The sequence below is a fragment of the Agelaius phoeniceus genome, chromosome 3, assembly GCF_051311805.1.
Source record: "Agelaius phoeniceus isolate bAgePho1 chromosome 3, bAgePho1.hap1, whole genome shotgun sequence".
Taxonomy (NCBI): domain Eukaryota; kingdom Metazoa; phylum Chordata; class Aves; order Passeriformes; family Icteridae; genus Agelaius; species Agelaius phoeniceus.
The window spans coordinates 112,542,337-112,561,394 of record NC_135267.1 but is presented as its reverse complement, the minus strand read 5'-3'; the positions used below and the strand labels follow the sequence as shown (position 1 = coordinate 112,561,394).

Here is a 19,058-nt window from a genome sequence, read left to right as displayed (position 1 = left end):
GCAGGGAAGGAAGAGAAAGATTGTGATGATAAATGCAGAGATTTAAGAGCAATAGGTTTGATTTTTTTGATGTGAATCAATTGTCACTTAAATATTGAGTTTACCCCATACACTTGGCTTCCTAATATTCAGAAAGAAGTAAACTTTGGAAGAGTAGGGAGTGATTGCTGTAGGTTATGAGGAGAAGAGGTTCTTTGAAATCTTCTTTTTATTGTCCCCTTCAAAGTTCTCCCAACTTTTCCCAGTTCTTCCCCATCTCAGTGTCTAGGCAGACCAGAAAAAGCACTTTGCCCTTCCCTGTGACAACATAATAAAGATAATATAACGTAGATATCAATAGAGTAAAGATAATGAAATACTTTGCACATATTGAGACTTCTCTTTTAACCTGTGAAATCATTTTCAAGGAGCGTGATATGGACAGGAAGAAGATTGAAGAGCTCATGGAGGAAAATATGACCCTGGAAATGGCTCAGAAACAGAGTATGGATGAGTCTTTGCATCTTGGCTGGGAGCTGGAGCAGATAAACAGGACTACTGAACTTTCTGAAGGTAAACATGAGTGATTGAAATTGAAATCTCAGAGACTGGGTAGCATTAGGAAATGAAATGTCCTTATTTCTGAAGTACAGAGTGTGGTGTCCTCTGGAGAAATGCTGATTCCCATGTGTCCATTGAGATACAGCCTACATGAGAAGCCTGTTCTTGTGGTACTTGCCCAGTTAAATAGTTGTGTCAGCCCCATCAATACCTGGAAATTCCATTATTTGCCATTCACACTTGTGTGCTCTGCAGCACAGATCATGAATCTTCTGGCTCTGCTGTTCTCCAAGTTAAGGAGAAGAGCTGTGGTACAAATTTGGATTCTTCTGTATAACATGCTGGGATCCAAACTGGATTCTGTGCAAAGCACTTGTGGAATTTGGAGACACATCCTGAGCTGTGGGAAACAAATCTGTGCTGTGAATAGGAACATTAGGAGAGTAGAGCATATTTTAATTTCTAATATTTCTAATCCTAATCAGCTCTGGTCGTCAAGAGGGCATTGGAAGGACCTTCAAAGGCTGTTAAATCCTCTAAAAATGCAGAATCTGAACAATTCTGGCTAATAAGTCAGCTTTTATTTGAATAATGGTGTTTTTCTCCTGCAGTGCCACAGAAATCACTGGGCCATGAGGTGAATGAGCTGACATCCAGCAGGTTGCTGAAGCTGGAAATGGAAAACCAAAGTTTGCTGAAGACTGTGGAAGAGCTGCAAAGTGCAGTGGGCTCTGTGGAAGGCAGCAGCTCAAGGATTCTGAAAATGGAAAAAGAAAACCAAAGACTTAGCAAGAAGGTAAAGGTCAGAGTGTGCTTGGATGGTGTGAGAGCTGCCTCATGTTCTCTGCTATTTTCTTCCTGAAGGGTCATTTTATGAATTGCTGTTATTTTGGGTAAGGCATTACAAGGGTCTCAGTGGAGATACAGTGTGTGTAAGTTTATGGTAAAAAAGAAAACCACCTCCAAGAAGTTTTGCTCTTTTTATTATGTGAGAGTGTGACCAGTTGATTCAGAAAGGTCTTAGACCAGTGAGGGAAAAAAATAATTATATATTGGGGATATGATGAGTAATGAAAGTGGTTTAGATTACTGGAGAGCATTAATTTTGGTAATTATGAAGCAGAAGAAAGTGTGTGTGCAGAGGTGGAGAGTGAGTGATGAGCCTGAGCTGAAAACTTGGTCCTGTGTCCTCATTTTAGCTGAGGGAGGGAGAAGGTGGGTCAAGGAATTGATAAACAGCTCAGGAGGGGAGTTTGTCAGGTTGAACTGTGCTCAGCTACAACACTTTGCTCCTCAAATTATGTGTATCAAATAGAATAATTTAGTCAGTGGTATTTATAGAGAATAAAAATTAGAAAAAAAAATTAGCTGGGGCTAATTACAGTGGAGTGAAAATGTCTGAAGTTCCTGAAATAGCTTTGACTTCAGCAGCTATTTCAGGTGAAAGACTATTCTTAAGAGTGGCTAAGAGATAATTTAAAAAAGAAAATTAAAGAAATCCCTACTGTATTCCATGCTTCCATAAGTTTTCTGATTCCTAAGAAGCTGCTGTTTTTTGGAATAGCCTCTGCTGTGCCCAAAGGAAAGTTGGGAGAGGTACAAAAGAAAGGAATAGAAACACACAAATATCATTCAGGTCAACTTGTTACCACTTAAATGTGGCAGAGAAATCATGCTTGGGTATTTTAAATTTTAAATAGCTTTGCTCTCTGCAAGTTGGAAACACTTGACAAAACAAACTCATCTATTTAATATACCCAAGGAATCATCTTAATTATCTCTTGAAACAGTTAAGTAAAATCAAACATTCAACCTTCCTAAGTTAAAAGGGTCTTGGAGGAGCAGTGTAAATCTCACTGAAATGGAATTTTAAGAGAAAAAAAAGGTGCTTGAGGAAATATCCAGAGCCTGAGAAAATCTGACCTTTTTTTTTTTTTTTTACACTAAAGTACTTTATAGATACAGTGTTCTGAACCCAGGAGAAAATTCTGGCAGGAGTAAATGTATTCCCAAAAGAAATTAATGTTTCAATTAAGGATTAGAAAATTCTGTTTAATTCTTTCCCTTAAGCTTCTTTATTCATTTCTATACGGGTGCCTTCAACCCAGCTAAGACTGTCATTTTTAAGTACATTTTAAAACTTTTGTTTCTCTTCCCAGCTTGAAGAGCTGGAGAATGAAATTAGCCAAGAGAAACAAAGTCTCCAGAACAGTCAAAACCAGAGTAAAGATTTGCTGAAAGAAAAAGCCCAGCTTGAAAAGACACTTGAAGCCCTTCGAGAGAACTCCGAGCGACAAGTGAGTAGCACGACCAAAAGTTTGACTGCTGCTTTGTGCTCTGCTGGTCTCCTTTTGGAGGATTTTACAGACATAAAGGGATTGTAAATGCAGTGCATTTGCCAAAAGGAGGTTCCTGCAGGAAAACAGCTTTGCTGGGAGCTGCAGGCAGTGAGAGACATGACTCATTTCTGGCTGGGGCTTTCCTGGTGGGTGCAGAGCTTTGTAACACTCCCACGGCTTCGTGGGCATCTGCTGGAGCTGCTTGGAGGGTGTAGCTCAGGCAGGAGAGAAAATTGGGAGCTTTGGAGGGAGGCCAGACTCCTCCCAGAGGAGGAGAGCAGGTCCCAGGAGCTGGCAGTGCTTGGAGTAATGTTGGAGTATTATTGATGGGAATTCCAGCAGCCTCAGGTCCAGCTCCATCATTCTGCCCTGCCCTGGGAGGGGTTCCTGCTCTGAGCACCTGGGTTGATTTGTGGCTGCCAAAAACTGACATCTGAATCTCTGTGAAAGATGCACCTGATGGACACTGGCACCTCCTGAGGTGTCTGCAGAGCAGCCACCAGGAAAAAGAGTTCTGGAATTCCCAGATTTAGGAATGGAGTCCTTCAGAATTAGAACTGTGTGATGGTGTTCACAGGGGTCTGGGGATGAGGGAAGAGACAAGAGTGTTGACTCCATGTTTCAGAAGGCTGGTTTATTATTTTATGATATTTTATATTAAAACTATACTAAAAGAATAGAAGAAAGGATTTCAGCAGAAGGCTGGCTAAGAGTAGAAAAAGAAAGAATGATAACAAAGGCTTGTGACTGACTGAGGCAGTCTGGACAGCTGGGCTGTGATTGGCCATTAATTAGAAACAACCACATGAGCCCAATCCCAGATGCACCTGTTGCATTCCACAGCAGCAGATAACCATTGCTTACATTGTGTTCCTGAGGCCTCTCAGCTTCTTAGGACAAAAAACCCTAAAGAAAAGATTTTTAAAAAAATATCCTAACTCCAAAACTGCTGTTAGCTTTTATAAATTCTGTTTATACCTCCTGATGACATGGCCATTTAGTTTAGTTCCTGGGCTCTGGAAGCTCCTGGAATACCCAGATTTAGGAATTGAGTCCTTCAGAATTAGAACTGCCATTAGCTTTTATAAATTCTATTTATATCTCCTGATGACATGGCCATTTAGTTTAATTTAAAGTACAGTATTCTGAAATGCAGAATATTGTATTTCAGAAAATACTGAATGTTTTTAAAGGCCATTAATCAGTAAATGGAATTCCAAAAACTGACATCTGAATCTTTGTAAAAGATGTACCTGATGGACACTGGCATCTCCTGAGGTGTCTGCAGAGCAGCCACCAGGAAAAAGAGTTCTGGAATTCCCAGATTTAGGAATGGAGTCCTTCAGAATTAGAACTGCCAGTAGCTTTTATAAATTCTATTTATACCTCCTGATGACATGGTCATGTGGTTTAATTTAAAGTACAGCACTCTGAAATGCAGAATATTATACTTTCAAAAATGCTGAATATTTTTAAAGGCCATTAATCAGTAAATGGAATTCCAGAAGGAAGAAAAGAGAGAGGTGGAAAAAAAAAGCTTGGCATGGAAGGTTTACTTTCATTTAAAGATACATATCTTGTTTTAGGACTGATATTTCAGTGGGACTATTTCTGCTTAAAAATAATTTACTTAGGGGCTGATGGGTCAACAGCAACTTCCATATTTCTTCCAAAATCCTGTGCTGACACTTACTGGAGTTGACTGTAGGAGTTATTTGGATGAGATCAGATTGATTTGATCTCATCCAAAATCCTGGGGGCGTTTGTCAGGATTTTTTGTGGAATTGGGATTACAGAAGCAGAATTCATGGGCCGTAGTTCAGTGCCATGGCAGGTGCTCCAGAGCTGTGTTTGTAGGCACCTGTTCAGGAGTTTCTGGTGAATATTCCAGAGCAGTTTGTCACTGCTGGGAGCAGAGCAGTGGATCTGTAATTAATAGTTCTATTCAGATTTCACTATGGAAGAACAGCCTGTAATTTTCTCAGTCTGTTTTTCATTGCAGCAGCACTTTTGCTTTTCTCCCAAACAATTTATTGTTGAAACATCCCTTACACTGGGTTATTAGTGTACATTTAAATATTGATCCAAACAGTTTTGCTGGATTTTGCTGTCTGGTGTTACATGCCCAAAGAATTCCAAATGATTTGGAGCAACCTAAAAAGTCAATACTGAAAATTAAGGTGTAGGTTCTGCCTTTATCCTTGATCTGGTAGATCTGGGAAAATGTTTCCTAGGAAAATAATTCCAATATGATTTACTTTCTCTGGAGCTGGTTTGGAACAGAATATCCAAAGATTCTTTTTAACTTAAAAATCAGTGTAACTTTGGTGTGTTTCTTCTCAAATTGTTGAATGTGATCAGGGTTCCCTCATCTCCCACCCATCACCTCTCCTTTTTCCAAGGGAAATAAAGAGAATTTTGTGGCTCCCACACCTCCCTCCATCTCAGGAGTGGCTCAGAACTTGCTGCAGTCCTGTTCTTTGTGGACACACAGCTCTGGAAGTCACAGAGTGTGAGAAAAAACAATCTAAACACAAGTAAACACAAATAAAAGTTAAATTTGCTAGGAAGTAGGTAAAGCTTTCTTTTGATTTGTGCTTTATTAGTTTTGGGTTTATGTTCGTCTGTTAATATTCAAGAGGAATAGATTTGAAGATTTACTTTGTTGTCAAACTTGAAATAATGTTTGTGATTCTTCACATAAAAATTAGCAGAGTAAGAGAGTTTCTTTACCTTAAAATAAAAGGTGAATATGATATGATGAGTATCTTTTAGTTTATATAGGAAAGCAATTCCTTGTTGGCAAGTTGTTTATCACTTTACCATTTTTCTACCCAAATTAGATTAAACTCTTAGAACAAGAAAATGAACACTTGAATCAAACTGTGGCTTCTCTAAGGCAGCGCTCACAAATCAGTGCCGAGGCAAGAATGAAAGAAATTGAGAAGGAAAATAAAATCCTCCACGAGTCTATTAAAGAAACCAGCAGTAAGTTAAACAAAATGGAATTTGAAAAAAAACAAGTCAGGAAAGAACTGGAACACTACAAAGAGAAAGGGGAGAGAGCAGAAGAATTAGAGAACGAGCTGCATCGTCTGGAGAAGGAAAATGAGTTATTACAGAAGAAAATCACCAACCTAAAAATCACTTGTGAGAAGATTGAGGCCTTAGAACAAGAGAACTCTGACCTGGAGACAGAGAACAGAAAGCTGAAAAAAACCTTGGATAGCCTGAAAAACCTCACTTTTCAATTGGAATCCTTAGAAAAGGAGAATTCCCAACTGGACGAAGAAAACTTAGAGTTACGGAGGACAATCGAATCCTTGAAGTGTACAAGCATTAAAGTGGCACAGTTACAGTTAGAAAATAAGGAGCTGGAGAGTGAAAAGGAGCAGCTCAAAAAAAGCCTTGAACTGATGAAAGCCTCTTTTAAAAAGACTGAACGCTTGGAAGTCAGTTACCAAGGCCTGGACACGGAAAACCAAAGGCTACAGAAAGCCCTGGAAAACAGCAATAAGAAAATTCAGCAATTAGAGAGCGAATTACAAGATTTAGAGACTGAAAATCAAACCCTGCAGAAGAACTTGGAAGAGTTAAAAATCTCCAGTAAGCGCCTGGAGCAGTTGGAAAAGGAGAATAAGTTGTTAGAACAAGAGAGTTCTCAACTGGAAAAGGATAAGAAACAGCTGGAAAAGGAAAATAAAAGGCTTCGACAGCAAGCAGAAATTAAAGATAGTACCTTAGAAGAAAATAATGTCAAAATCAGTAATCTGGAAAGGGAAAATAAATCTCTGTTTAAAGAAATAGTTGTGTATAAGGAGTCCTGTCTGCGCCTGAAAGAGCTGGAAAAGGAGAACAAGGAACTGGTGAAAAGAGCTACCATTGATAAGAAAACCCTGGTCACTTTGAGAGAGGTACACACAGAGCAGTTTGCATTCCCATCATAACCTGTGTATAATGTACAGAAATGATATCTGGGGGTCTGATTTGGGGGTTTTAGTCTGCATTAATCTGTGTACTATTCACACCTTTGTGCATTAGATAATCAAAATTTCTATAATCAGTCATGGAAAGGAAGAATATCATCTTGCTGCAATGTTTCCCCTTCACTGGCATGTTCCAGACCAAATTTAAAGGGAAATTCTAAAGGAAGTTTTAAAGGGAAAGGAGGAGAGCACAGGGAAATCATATTCTAGTTGCTGTCTGATACAGCTGAAAGCTGGCAGCTGGAAGGAGACTTAAAGCTGAATTATTCCAGTCATGTAGGGATAAAACACCCTTCTCTCAGCACTCTAGAACTGAGACTACATTATTTTATTTTGCTGAAATTTTTATTATTTATCTTATTTTTTTTTAATTTTGCTGTAAATACTGACTGTAGTTTTTTCTGTGCAAGGACTTGGTGAATGAGAAATTGAAGACTCAACAGATGAACAATGATCTGGAGAAACTGGCCCACGAGCTTGAGAAAATTGGCTTGAACAAGGAGCGTCTCCTGCACGATGAGCAGAGCAGTGATGACAGGTGAGAATGACAAAAAGGACAAATTAGGATCTTTTTTTTATTCTTAAAGTGATTTTGCAGACTGGTTCTGTGCATACTCTTTAACATTTTTAAGGCACACTCATAGACCCAAAAAGGAACTTGATATTTTTGGAAATTAATTAGTTGGTGTGCTTTCACGTTCAGCTGACTGTGACAGTGAGTTGCCACTTTTTGTTGCTAAGAGACTCATTGATGTCAGGAGATACAGTTAATTATAATTAAAGTGTTTTATGCTCTAGTCAGCAGCAGCAACAGCAGCAGTGAAAGATAATTAGCTCAAAGTAGGTTTTTTCCCCTTTTTGTCTGCCTGTCTGACACAAATGGTTTTTTGTAACATAGTGATTACCTTAAACTGTCTCACTCTTTCCTTGCAACCATTTCCTTCTAATTCTTTCATCCTGAAGGAGAAGCTGCATTCCCACTGTGCCTGGCTGGGAAGTACCCAGTGCTTGAGTGTCTCCAGAATTTGGTGGTGGCTCCATCACTGCTCCACACCTGCACTGCAAAGCAGCTGCTGCCCTGACATCTGTCTCATCTGTCTCCTCTGCTGCATTTTCCTTCTCTGCTTTATCCTGCAGGGATTTAGGGAAAATTGGTGACAGACCAGAGCAGACAGTGTGGGCTTCCAGCCCAGCTTTGCTGTGCAGTTTTACCAGTGCAGTTCTGCTCTCATGATCTGTTATTACAGCTGATTGTCCTGAGCATGGAGATTGATCTGGGGCCTTCTGTGTGCAAAGGAGCCCAAATAACACCTGGGGTGTGAATGCAGCTGGGGTTTGAATCCAGCTTCCCTTTCCCAGTGTTCTGTCACAGGGTCCTGTGTTACCCCCTCGTGGTTTCTGCTGGTGGCTTTCACCTGCCTTCCTCAGCTCCCACATGAGTTCAGGACAAGTTCTCAGAACTTGAACTGGTTGGATTTGTTCTGACTTAAGCATTTCTGTGTCACATACAGCACTTGATAAGCATTTGGTGTGTCCTTAGGTAAATATACCCAATAAAAAACACCAGATCTTGACCTGAGGTGAAGCTTAAACTTAGCTGAAGCCCAAATGGAGCAACATTTAATCAAGTTCTAGGTTAGAAGTGGTTGGGCTCTGCTGCTGGCTTGAGCTTCTTCTCAGGCTCCATGTGGAGCTGGAGGGTCATGAAAGGACAATGTTTGTTTTCAAAATGAAAGCTAGGATTGGTTTGAAATTTTGCTCTGCCCATAAATATCCTGCTTTTCCATTATTCTCAACTTCTTCATCCATCCCAAAGAAACCTGGGTTGCTTTCCTTACATAACAATACAGAGGTGAGTCATTGCCAGCTCTTCCATCAGGGCTTCATTATGGATAAAATCACTTCTCAGTGTAAGTTTTTCATCTGCCTTTGTCAGTCTGGTAATGGAAATTAAAAATGTACCATTTTCCTCCTCCTGATGGGAAAGAGCTGCTTGTGCTTTTTAAGGAATAAGTGATCTTTGGTAGCACCTCAGAGTCTTTCTATTGAGGTCTAAACTGACCAGGTTTTATGAGTTGACTTGGAAGTGTTTTCCATTTTCTCTTGCCTCCTGTCCTTGGACAAACAGATTTATGGATTTGACTCTGAATCCAAAGTAACCCAACCTGCAGTCATATTTAAAAATGTGTACCATCTTTCATTGTTCAAAGTGTCAGTGGGTATTGCATCTCTGCTATTACTATTTTTCCTCCTTTGTTTTCTATAGAACTGTGCCAATTTTCAGTAGCAGGAATTACTTGTAGCCAAATCTGTGCTTCAGGCCAGGAAGGTGAAATACTGTATATTCCACTAGTCACAGGCTGCCTATATTCCATAAATCCTTGGGAATTAGTTGTCAGATCTGGAATTCTCAGATTCCCCTCCTGCTGCATGATGCTGCTGGACAGCTTTCTGCTTATTAATTCTCTTCCCATTGGTCTTCTGCTCCAGTTCCTGACTGGATCTGATGCCATTGTCCATTCAGGAGTCTGCTGCACTTTACTCCCTTCACTAAACTGATGGATCCTTCAGCAGCCAGGATTAGAAAGGGGGAATATCAGTGTTGGGTTTATTTTATCCAGCTGTGGGGAGGAGTGGGGTGTTCTCCAGATTCTGAGCCACACACAGGGACTGAACTGCTTAGGAGTGATTAATGAGTGTGGGTTTTGGTATTTCCCATAAAGGATGTGCAGTTCTAAATCAATCCAGTTTAATCTGACCCCTTCTCTCTCCAGCTGACATTTTGGGGGGTTTTAGGTGCCCTACAATATTGTGAATGGGGTTAAAAATGGAAGCTTTGCACATCAAGGGTGGCAACATTTCTTAAAATACCAGCAGCTGGGCTGAGTGAGCAATTTGCACATTGATGCACCAAACAAGTGTGCACCTGCACAGGGCTGTGCTCCATCTCCTTCCCTGGCCTCCCCTTTGGAGCTGCAGGAAATGGGAACTGATGAAAATCTTGCTCTCCAAATACTTCACATCCTAATTGAGTTCAGGTCCCCGCTGGATTGGCTGGAGTGGAGCCAGGAGGAGTGCAGGCACCACTCTATAATGGTGCAGAGAGACCCAGCACCCCCCTGGTGTGCCTCACTGGGGCTTTTTCTGGGTCTAACACCTTCTAAAAGAAAGGAGGAGTCAAAAATGGTTTTGACAACTATCTTCTGGTTATTTTTGACATAGAGCTTGCTGTGGATGCTGAGGTGTCTTCATACTTTTGACCACAGCACTCAGGGATTTTGGAATGTAGCTTTGAGTCTTTATATAGACCATTTTAGAATGTAAATACCTCCAATAATTATTTAAAACACAGACTCTTTTTTTGTTGTTGGCCAGTAGGTACAAGCTTTTGGAGTCCAAATTAGAATCAACGCTCAAGAAGTCTCTGGAAATAAAGGAAGAAAAAATTGCTGCTTTGGAGGCTCGTTTGGAAGAATCAACAAATCTAAACCAGCAGCTGCGTCAGGAGCTGAAAACAGTAAGGAAAAGGGCATTTTCCTGTAATATTAAATGAGCTGGTGTTATTCCTACACTTTTTGGGTAAGACAGCAAAAAATGGGCATCATTCAGGTCATAGAAAGCAGGACAAAGGTGTGAATGCTTTTAAGACTGTGTTGAAATCACATGAGAAGTTGTTGAGCTTATTCACTGGCCATGAAAATGTCAGCTGGATAAATAACCTGGAGTTGATTTGATTTGGGATGTCATTTCCAGTTACATTTTCTGGCCTGCCTTGAGCAGCCTGAGTAGATTGGTTAAAAAAAGAAATTATATCACCTTGGTTGTAGAATTTTTGTATAAAAGTTGGGGGATACAGTTAAAAACACTGAAATAAAATACAAAGCAGAGGTCTGCTGTTTGTTGGGGTTAAACTGTCCATATCCATAAATAATTTGTACATCATCTCCCCCCCAAACCAAATTTACAAATGCAGTAACAGCACTTCCTGTTCTTTGAGAAGGGTCATAGTCAGGTAATGAAGTAATAAATTTGGATGTACAAAATGGAAAATGCTAAACCTAACCTAAGTTGTCCTAAATAATTCCAGGTGAAGAAGAACTATGAAGCTCTCAAGCAGAGACAGGAAGAGGAAAGGATGGTTCAGAACTCTCCTCCAAGAAGTGGAGAAGGAAATCAGTCTGTCAATAAGTGGGAGAAAGAAAATCAGGAGACTACTAGAGAATTGCTGAAAGTTAAAGATAGATTAATCGAGGTGGAGAGGAATGTAAGATGTGTTTTAAATATGGTTCTGATGGTAATCATTTGTGGTAAGCTGTTCCAGTAATGCAAATGAGGGTGCTGTGAAGACACTTTAATTTATCACCTTGTTTCCATCCCAAGCAGAATCTCAATTAAATGCAGTGTGTGTAGCAGCTGGATTCTGCTCTGTGGGATGCCATAAAGCACTTGACAGGCATTTTAAAAGGAAATGTGAAAACCTGAATTTGCCCTTTGGCATGCACAGCTCTCTCTCCAATCTCTGTTATATAATCCCTATTTACACCAGTGCTGGAGGTTCCTCTCCTGTTCCTCCATAGGTGCAACATCTGTTCCCTGTTTTGCCAGTGATAAATCCCCCAAAGTGCCTTTGTTCTGCAGTTTTATCCCACCCTGTAAATCTCTGCATGGTCCTGCTGCTCTCTATGTTCTGGAGAACACTTCTGTTTTACCTTGGGGGGTTCCTGGAGCAGCTGGGAGCTGGGGTTTTGTGTGGTTTTCACCCCCAGAACGCGACGCTGCAGGCGGAGAAGCAGGCGCTGAAAACGCAGCTCAAGCAGCTCGAGACACAGAACAACAACCTGCAGGCCCAGATCCTGGCCCTGCAGAGACAGACTGTGTCCCTGCAGGAGCAAAACACAACTCTGCAAACTCAGAATGCCAAGCTGCAGGTAATGCTGCCTTCGTTTGATTTCAAAAATAAAATTCAAATGGTTTTTTCCCAAAGGAAAACTTAAAATGCGTTGTTATGGTTAGCTTTGAAATCACATTTGGCTTCCTGCAGAGACATGGGAAAGAAGGTGATGTGAGAATAATCTGCACTCTGCAGTCACAAATAGTTTGTTTGCTGATAAATAACCACATTTTTAGAAATCTGTTTGAATTCTTTGTCCAGTGTAAAATCTTGACTTTATACTTAGAAGTAGAGTAGATTCTCTTACTCAGTCTTCCAAGATTCCTTGAGATTTTATTGTATTTATACATACAAATTAGATCAGGGAAGTAGCATGTTCAACCATATTCTGATAAATTTTATCTATTTTTATAAATATCAAAAAAACCCAAAAAGTAAGGCCATACCTAAGAGGAAAATAAAGATACTTCAATACAGAAGATTTTCAAAAAATCAAAAAAAAAATGGAAGGCTACATAAATATGTGAAGACCTGAATTTAGATAATTGCAAGGCAGTAAAAAAGATAATGTGGGACCATGGAAATTATAAAAATGGTTGTCCCCAGAGTCTTGCAGTTCTTCTGGCCAAAATTCAGATGCTGGCCTTATAGTTTAATAGGGTTATTAAATATGTATCTTCTTTCTTTAAACATTAAATATTCTTGTTAATCAATTCAATGCTTTTGGTGATCTAAGAATCAAAACTACATCATGAGGGGATGAAAACCCCCCAATGCAGCAGGAATAATAAAGAGTGTCAGAAAGGATGGAGGGGTGATGGAAATCAAGATGTCAAGGACTGTTTGAATGGAACACATGATGCTTTTGGTGGATGCCTGGAGTCTCCTCCTGGCAAGCAGAATGTTGTTGTCCCATGACTAAATGTTATTAGTGCCCAGCACTGCAGTCAAACAGGCCATTGGTGCACACCCTGTGCCAGCTCTGGTTGTTAAAACCAGTGGATGTGACATGGAAGTGTCCCATTAAAGCAGTTGAGAGGGGATTGCTGGGATTCAGAGCTCTCTGAGGGCTTTGTAGTTCCCTTCATCACCAAACCCCAGGAATATCTGTAGAGTTCCTTTTTTGCCTCATGCCCAGCAGCACAGGCCTCTCCTCTGGCAAAACAATTCTCTATGAACTGCAAATCCGAGTGGAGGTTGAAATATGTTCAGGAAAATCAAAGTGATGAACTGTTGGCTAAATCTGAAGTGCAGACTGAGCTGCTTTACCTGGACTGTGCCAAAATTGTCCCTCAGCAGTTAATCCTTCTCTTCCTGCTGATACCCATAAGGAGCAGCCAAGGGAAAGGATGTCTGCAAGAATTCCCAGTCTGTGACTGGGAATTCTGACCTAACCAAGCTCAGCCTTCAGCCTGGGAAGTTTCCCAGCACACCCATGCCATCAGACATGACTTCATTTCCAGTGAAAGATTCGGCTTTCTCATCTGTAACAAAGAACCCTGCAGTTGCAGCAGGAAGGGATTTGTTCCCTGGTAACAGCAGGAACTGGAGTGAGAGATGGAATTTTTTTTTTCCTTAATAGATACCCCGAGGGTATTAGAGGGCTCAGTAGTTTGTGGTTTTCATCTCTTGAACAGGAAAGAGAATGAAGCTGGTACAGGTCAGGTGACAAGCACCAGTTCTTTAAGATATCCAAGGATTTCTCCAGAGACGCAAGAAGTGAAGTTGTTGGTTGATTGGGGCTTTTAAAAACTGTTTAAGGTTGAAGGCTTTAGTGTATTAATACACATGAATACTGTTCTGGGACAGTGGTTGGAGAACTGGTGCTGTTCCACAGAAGAGCACAGAACAGAACATGGGGAGTTCCTCCCAGGTGCTGTTATTTATCTCCCTCTCTCTGTTAAATGGATGTTCCTATTGGAACTCTCATTGTGAAGGAATGTGTGGATACCATGAAGATATCATGGTGACACTACAGAATTTTTTAAAAAATAAATCTGCATGCCTGAGTGAAAGTCCATTTTATTTCAGTCATGGCACAGATTTGGCTTTTACCAGGATCACTGGTGATCCATTTCTCTAAGGTATCTCGGTGCTAGGGGAAAACAGCTCTGTCAGCAAGATAACATTTTAACAGATGTTGAAAGGTAAATAATAACTTGATCCATCCCAGTGAATTCAATCACATGCTTCAGTGCTTTCTGCTAAGAAATACTCTTGGAACATTTTGAATTGGAGCTGTCTCCTGGGATGTAAGAAAAGGTTATCTGTGGCATTCACATTCTCTGAAAAAATCCCTTCACCCAGGATTTTTCTCCTGGGAAGCTGAGAAACCTCAGAGAAAAGGAAAACAATTCTTATCTCATTTGCTTCTCCTGTGTTGTGCTCACATGTGGGATGTGTTTGGAGATCGTTTACCCACAGGTGATTGTTCCATTGATTCTGCTGTGAGTTGTTTTCACTCTTTGGCCAATCGGGGCCAAGCTGTGTCAGGACTCTGGAGAGAGTCACAAGTTTTCATTATTATCTTTTTAGCATTATTATCTTTTTAGCATTCACTAGGTAGCTTTTCTGTATTCTTTAGTATAACATAATATTCTTTAATATAATATAATAATATTATATATTATTAATATAACATATTAATATTAATATTGTGGTGTAATTAGAATAATATACTATAATAATGGAATATAATATTATATAATATCAATATAATATGTTAATATTATTGATATTGTAACATTATTATTATATATAGTATGATGATAATATAGTATGATGATAATATAGTATGATGATATAATATAATATAATATAATATAATATAATATAATATAATATAATATAATATAATATAATATAATATAATATAATATAATATAATATAATATAATATAATATAATATAATATAATATAATATCCTTCTGAGAACATGGAGTCAGACACATCATTCCTGCCTTCATCAGGGCATTCCCTGCCAGTACACCAGTAGCCAGTGGAACAACCAGAAGGTGGAGAAGGGTTAAACCCGAGAAGTCTTTGGGAGGTGGGGGATGGAATAACTGCGAGCGCTCCCCGTTTGTGGCTGCAGGTTGAGAACTCCACGCTGAACTCGCAGAGCACGTCGCTGATGAACCAGAACGCGCAGCTGCTGATCCAGCAGTCGGCCCTGGAGAACGAGAACGAGGCGGTGCTGAAGGAGCGCGAGGACCTGAAGGGGCTCTACGAGGCCCTGCTCAAGGACCACGAGCGCCTGGAGCAGCTGCACGAGCGCCAGGCCGCCGAGTACGAGTCCCTGATCGCCAAGCACGGCAGCCTCAAGGCTGCCCACAAGAACCTGGAGGTGGAGCACAAGGACTTGGAGGATAGGTAAGTACTCAGGAAAAGCACGCTGCCATTCATAGGAATGGCTCTCTCTGGGGGCATCACTTGTTGGTTTCTCTGGGTCTGCATTGAAGGCACTTGAGGCAGTAATTCATGTTCAGACTCAGGTGTTTATTATTTCTTATCAGTAAAACAAAATTTCCTATCTCACTGCTGTGAGTTCTGCAACTTTTCATTAGAGGGCACAAAGTGGCCAACAATCTCTTGTTACAAGGCCTTTTAAGACTGAACTATCCAATTAAGAACTGACACCTAGATTATTTTCCCTTTTAACCCAATGACTGATCCCACAGAGCCCCCAATGCAGACTTTTCTACCCAATTACAAAATGCCACCCAAACCCATGAAGAAGGAGGAAGAAGAAACCCAGGATGACACCCTGTGCCCTCCATCTTGCTTCCATCCACAACATACTAAAAATCCCAAAACCTCAATTTCTCACCAAGTGATGCACCTACACTACTCTCTATAATCTATTTCCACAACATACTAAAAATCCCAAAACCTCAATTTCTCACCAAGTGATGCACCTACACTGCTCTCTATAATCTATTTCCACAACACACTAAAAATCCCAAAACTTCAATTTCTCACCAAGTGATGCACCTACACTGCTCTCTATAATCTATTTCACACTTTTGTGGATTCCAGTCTATCTTGAAGTCTAGGAAACTTTCTCCATGAATGAGGGTCAGAGGCAGTGCTCCCCTGGGGGTCAGGGCACCCCAGAGCAGACAGAGAAATAGTCCCAGTGCCCTGGGCTTCCACAGCTCTCTAATAAAATGGTAGAATGAATAAAATCACTCAATCACTAAATTATTACTTTAACAGAGGCCATTTCATCAAAATCCCTTTTTTTTTGATCATTCCACAAAAGGAATTGTCTTTGCAGGTACCACCAGTTGTATTGTCTTTGCAGGTACAATCAATTGCTGAAACAGAAAGTGCAGCTGGAAGAGCTGGAGAAGGTTCTCAAGACAGAGCAGGACAAAATGCTGCAGCAAAGTGAGAAACATGAAACTGTGGCAGCAGAATATAAAAAACTTCGGGATGAAAATGAAAGGTAAAGAGAATTCTGGCACCTGAATACACAGCCTAAACAAGTGGTGTGTTCTTCACATTTCTTTGACACCTGACGCTGCTATTCCAAATATTCATGATCCCACAAAAATAATCTTTATATCCTGGGGGGACATGTGGGACAAAGGGGCATGGCAGGGCCCAGGAGGGACAGAGGGAGCCCAGGAAATATGTAACCTCTGTGATTGCCAGAGTTTGGGTCATTCCTGTTTTGTGTTGGCTGTTTGTTAGATTCTTTTATTCTGAAAAGTGGCATCTTAAAACCAGTTGTGACATAGAGATGCTGCTTTGTATTTAAATGTACAGAGAACAGTGCTTGGCTCAAAGGCAGAACACATTCCTAGGAAAATCAGGCTGGGATACCTTACAGTATGTGACAGTGAGGAATTTGTGTGTCTATTTTATGGAGTAGTTGGAAATGTCATGCTTCAGAGGGAGTGTGGGTAACAAATTCATTTCCAGCATTCTTTGATAGTGTCTTTGCATCCCAGGCTCACTCACACGTACACTCAGCTCCTGAGGGAGAATGAAGTGCTACAGACTGACCACAAGAATCTGAAAACATTGTTGAACAATTCCAAACTGGAGCAAACACGGTTGGAAGCTGAGTTTTCCAAACTCAAAGAACAGTACCAGCAACTGGATATTACATCGACAAAGCTAAATAACCAGTGTGAGGTATGTGGGAATTCTGCTGCTTGTAATGGCTGGAATCACTGGAATATTTTTATAACTGTATTTATTGGTTCATAAAATCATATGAAGTGCTGGAGTATCAGTCATTTATAGATAATGAAGTAGAGCCAAAGACTAATTAATTTGCCTGCTGTACAGGCAATACACAATCTCGGGCTCATATTAGGGAAACTGGTTTAAATTATTTAAGGCATCAAAGAGGCTTTTATCAGTTGAGTCATGATTTCATTTTGAGTTTGATTTAAGAACCCCTGTGTAGACCTAAATTTACTTGATAATCTTATTATCCGTGTGTAAAATACACTCACATATAAATGCATGGGCAATTTCCTCTGTTCTAACAGCTGCTCAGCCAACTGAAAGGAAACCTGGAGGAGGAAAACAGACACCTGCTGGATCAAATCCAGACCTTAATGCTGCAGAACAGAACATTACTGGAGCAGAACATGGAAAGCAAGGATCTGTTCCATGTAGAGCAAAGGCAGTACATGTGAGTTGTGAAAACAAGGAAGTCACAGGGATTAGGGCAGTGACACCAATACCTGCATTTTTCTAAAAAAGCTTCTGTTAAATATAGAATTTAAGACACGTGCTACTTCTGAAATGTTTCTCTTTAAAATAAGAATTTCTCTTTAAAATAAGAATTTCAATGATAAACATAAAACAGGTAACTCAAAATAGCAACATATTTGTAGTTCTAAAGGATCAGTGCAATTGTGTTCATTACTGACGATGCAAATAAGGAATAAAACTGATATTTATTCCTCATTCTACTACTGGCCAAGTTTAGATTTGTAAACACTGTATTTGTAGATTGATAATATTCATACATGAGTCTATATACGTTGTAGATTAATTTGTAGATTTGTAATCTAAGCTTCTTTAGTGGACTCAAGAGGAGAGAAAATGTGCTTATCTAAATGATAGAGCACTTTATATGAAAAGGAGGAATATGTGAAAAAGGCAAATGGAATTTTATTCCATTTTATATCATGAAGTTAAGCCTAAGGGTGATTGTTTGCTGTATCTCTTGCTTTTTCAATAAGAGCCAAGGGTTATGTATGAATTCCTCACAGAAGGTGACAATTCTCAGATAACAGATTCCCTGAGGACTGTGCTGCCCACGCATCCTGTGTATGTTTTTGAAGCATAAATTGTCATTAATTTCTGTTTGCAGTGACAAACTAAACGAATTGAGGCGGCAGAAGGAGAAGCTGGAGGAGAAGATAATGGATCAGTACAAATTTTATGAGCCATCCCCACCAAGAAGGTACTGGTGAACAAACATGATGTAAAATAAACCAGCTCTAAAGCACGGCAGGCCTGTTCCGTTCCCGCTGAAAATGGAGATTCCATTACAATTGTGGGAGCAGAATCACGTCTGCCTTGCATAAAAACCAGTTGGCTCTGCAGGCCTAAGCAATGTGTTGTAAATGCAGTGAATGTGCTGTGGTTTTGATGACAGAAGGGGCAACTGGATCACCCTGAAGATGAGGAAGCTGATCAAGTCCAAGAAGGACGGGAACCGCGAGCGCCTCAAGTCGGTGACGCTGACGCCCACGCGCTCCGAGTCCAGCGAGGGATTCCTGCAGCTGCCCCACCAGGACAGCCAGGACAGCTCCTCCGTGGGCTCCAACTCCCTGGAGGATGGGCAGACCCTGGGCACCAAAAAGAGTAGCAGTGAGTACTGCAAACCACTTCGTTCCCTGAATAAACCTTGGCTAAATGTTGGAAACGACTGCGTGTTGTGGAGGATTTGTAAAGATCGTTTCTAAGTCTGTAGGTATGAAGCCTGGATTAATTTATTAAGGGCAGAACTTCTTGCAAACTCCCTGAAGTGTTTGAGCAGAGCTAGTTTTGAGCATTTCTGTACCTCAAAATTCAAGTGTTAAAATGCACTCACAGTGCCTGGGTAAGATGAAGCAGGCGCTGGTACTGGGTCAGGCGAGCAGGATTTGGGATAGAATGTCAAGTGTCACCACAAGGGCCCTTTTTGTTTCTCCCTCTTGTCCCAGCATGACTCTTTCCCCTTGTCTTGAAAGTGTTTTCCAAGCTGTGGCTGTGCTAACATCCTTGAGTTGCTAAAAACACCTTCTGTCTGAAGGTGTTCCCCCAGCATCTCACAAAACCAACAATGA

At 40.5% G+C, this 19,058-nt stretch overlaps 1 protein-coding gene across 22 annotated transcripts in view; it reads left to right on the top strand.

Annotated features, from left to right (window-relative positions):
• CCDC88A (coiled-coil and HOOK domain protein 88A) overlaps positions 1-19,058 on the top strand; it is a 70,686-nt gene that overhangs the window by 34,407 nt on the left and 17,221 nt on the right. For 19 of the 22 annotated variants that reach the window (XM_077176244.1, XM_077176242.1, XM_077176243.1 and 16 more), the window contains 14 exons: positions 408-552; positions 1,152-1,336; positions 2,700-2,837; positions 5,723-6,793; positions 7,276-7,403; positions 10,241-10,382; positions 10,953-11,129; positions 11,632-11,793; positions 14,852-15,129; positions 16,064-16,207; positions 16,716-16,902; positions 17,265-17,410; positions 18,098-18,190; positions 18,386-18,600. In XM_077176244.1, the coding sequence (XP_077032359.1) occupies positions 408-552; positions 1,152-1,336; positions 2,700-2,837; positions 5,723-6,793; positions 7,276-7,403; positions 10,241-10,382; positions 10,953-11,129; positions 11,632-11,793; positions 14,852-15,129; positions 16,064-16,207; positions 16,716-16,902; positions 17,265-17,410; positions 18,098-18,190; positions 18,386-18,600 (3,211 nt within the window). The remainder of the gene's footprint in view (positions 1-407; positions 553-1,151; positions 1,337-2,699; positions 2,838-5,722; positions 6,794-7,275; positions 7,404-10,240; positions 10,383-10,952; positions 11,130-11,631; positions 11,794-14,851; positions 15,130-16,063; positions 16,208-16,715; positions 16,903-17,264; positions 17,411-18,097; positions 18,191-18,385; positions 18,601-19,058) is intronic. The other 3 variants (XM_077176239.1, XM_077176230.1, XM_077176226.1) reach the window with 1 other exon arrangement.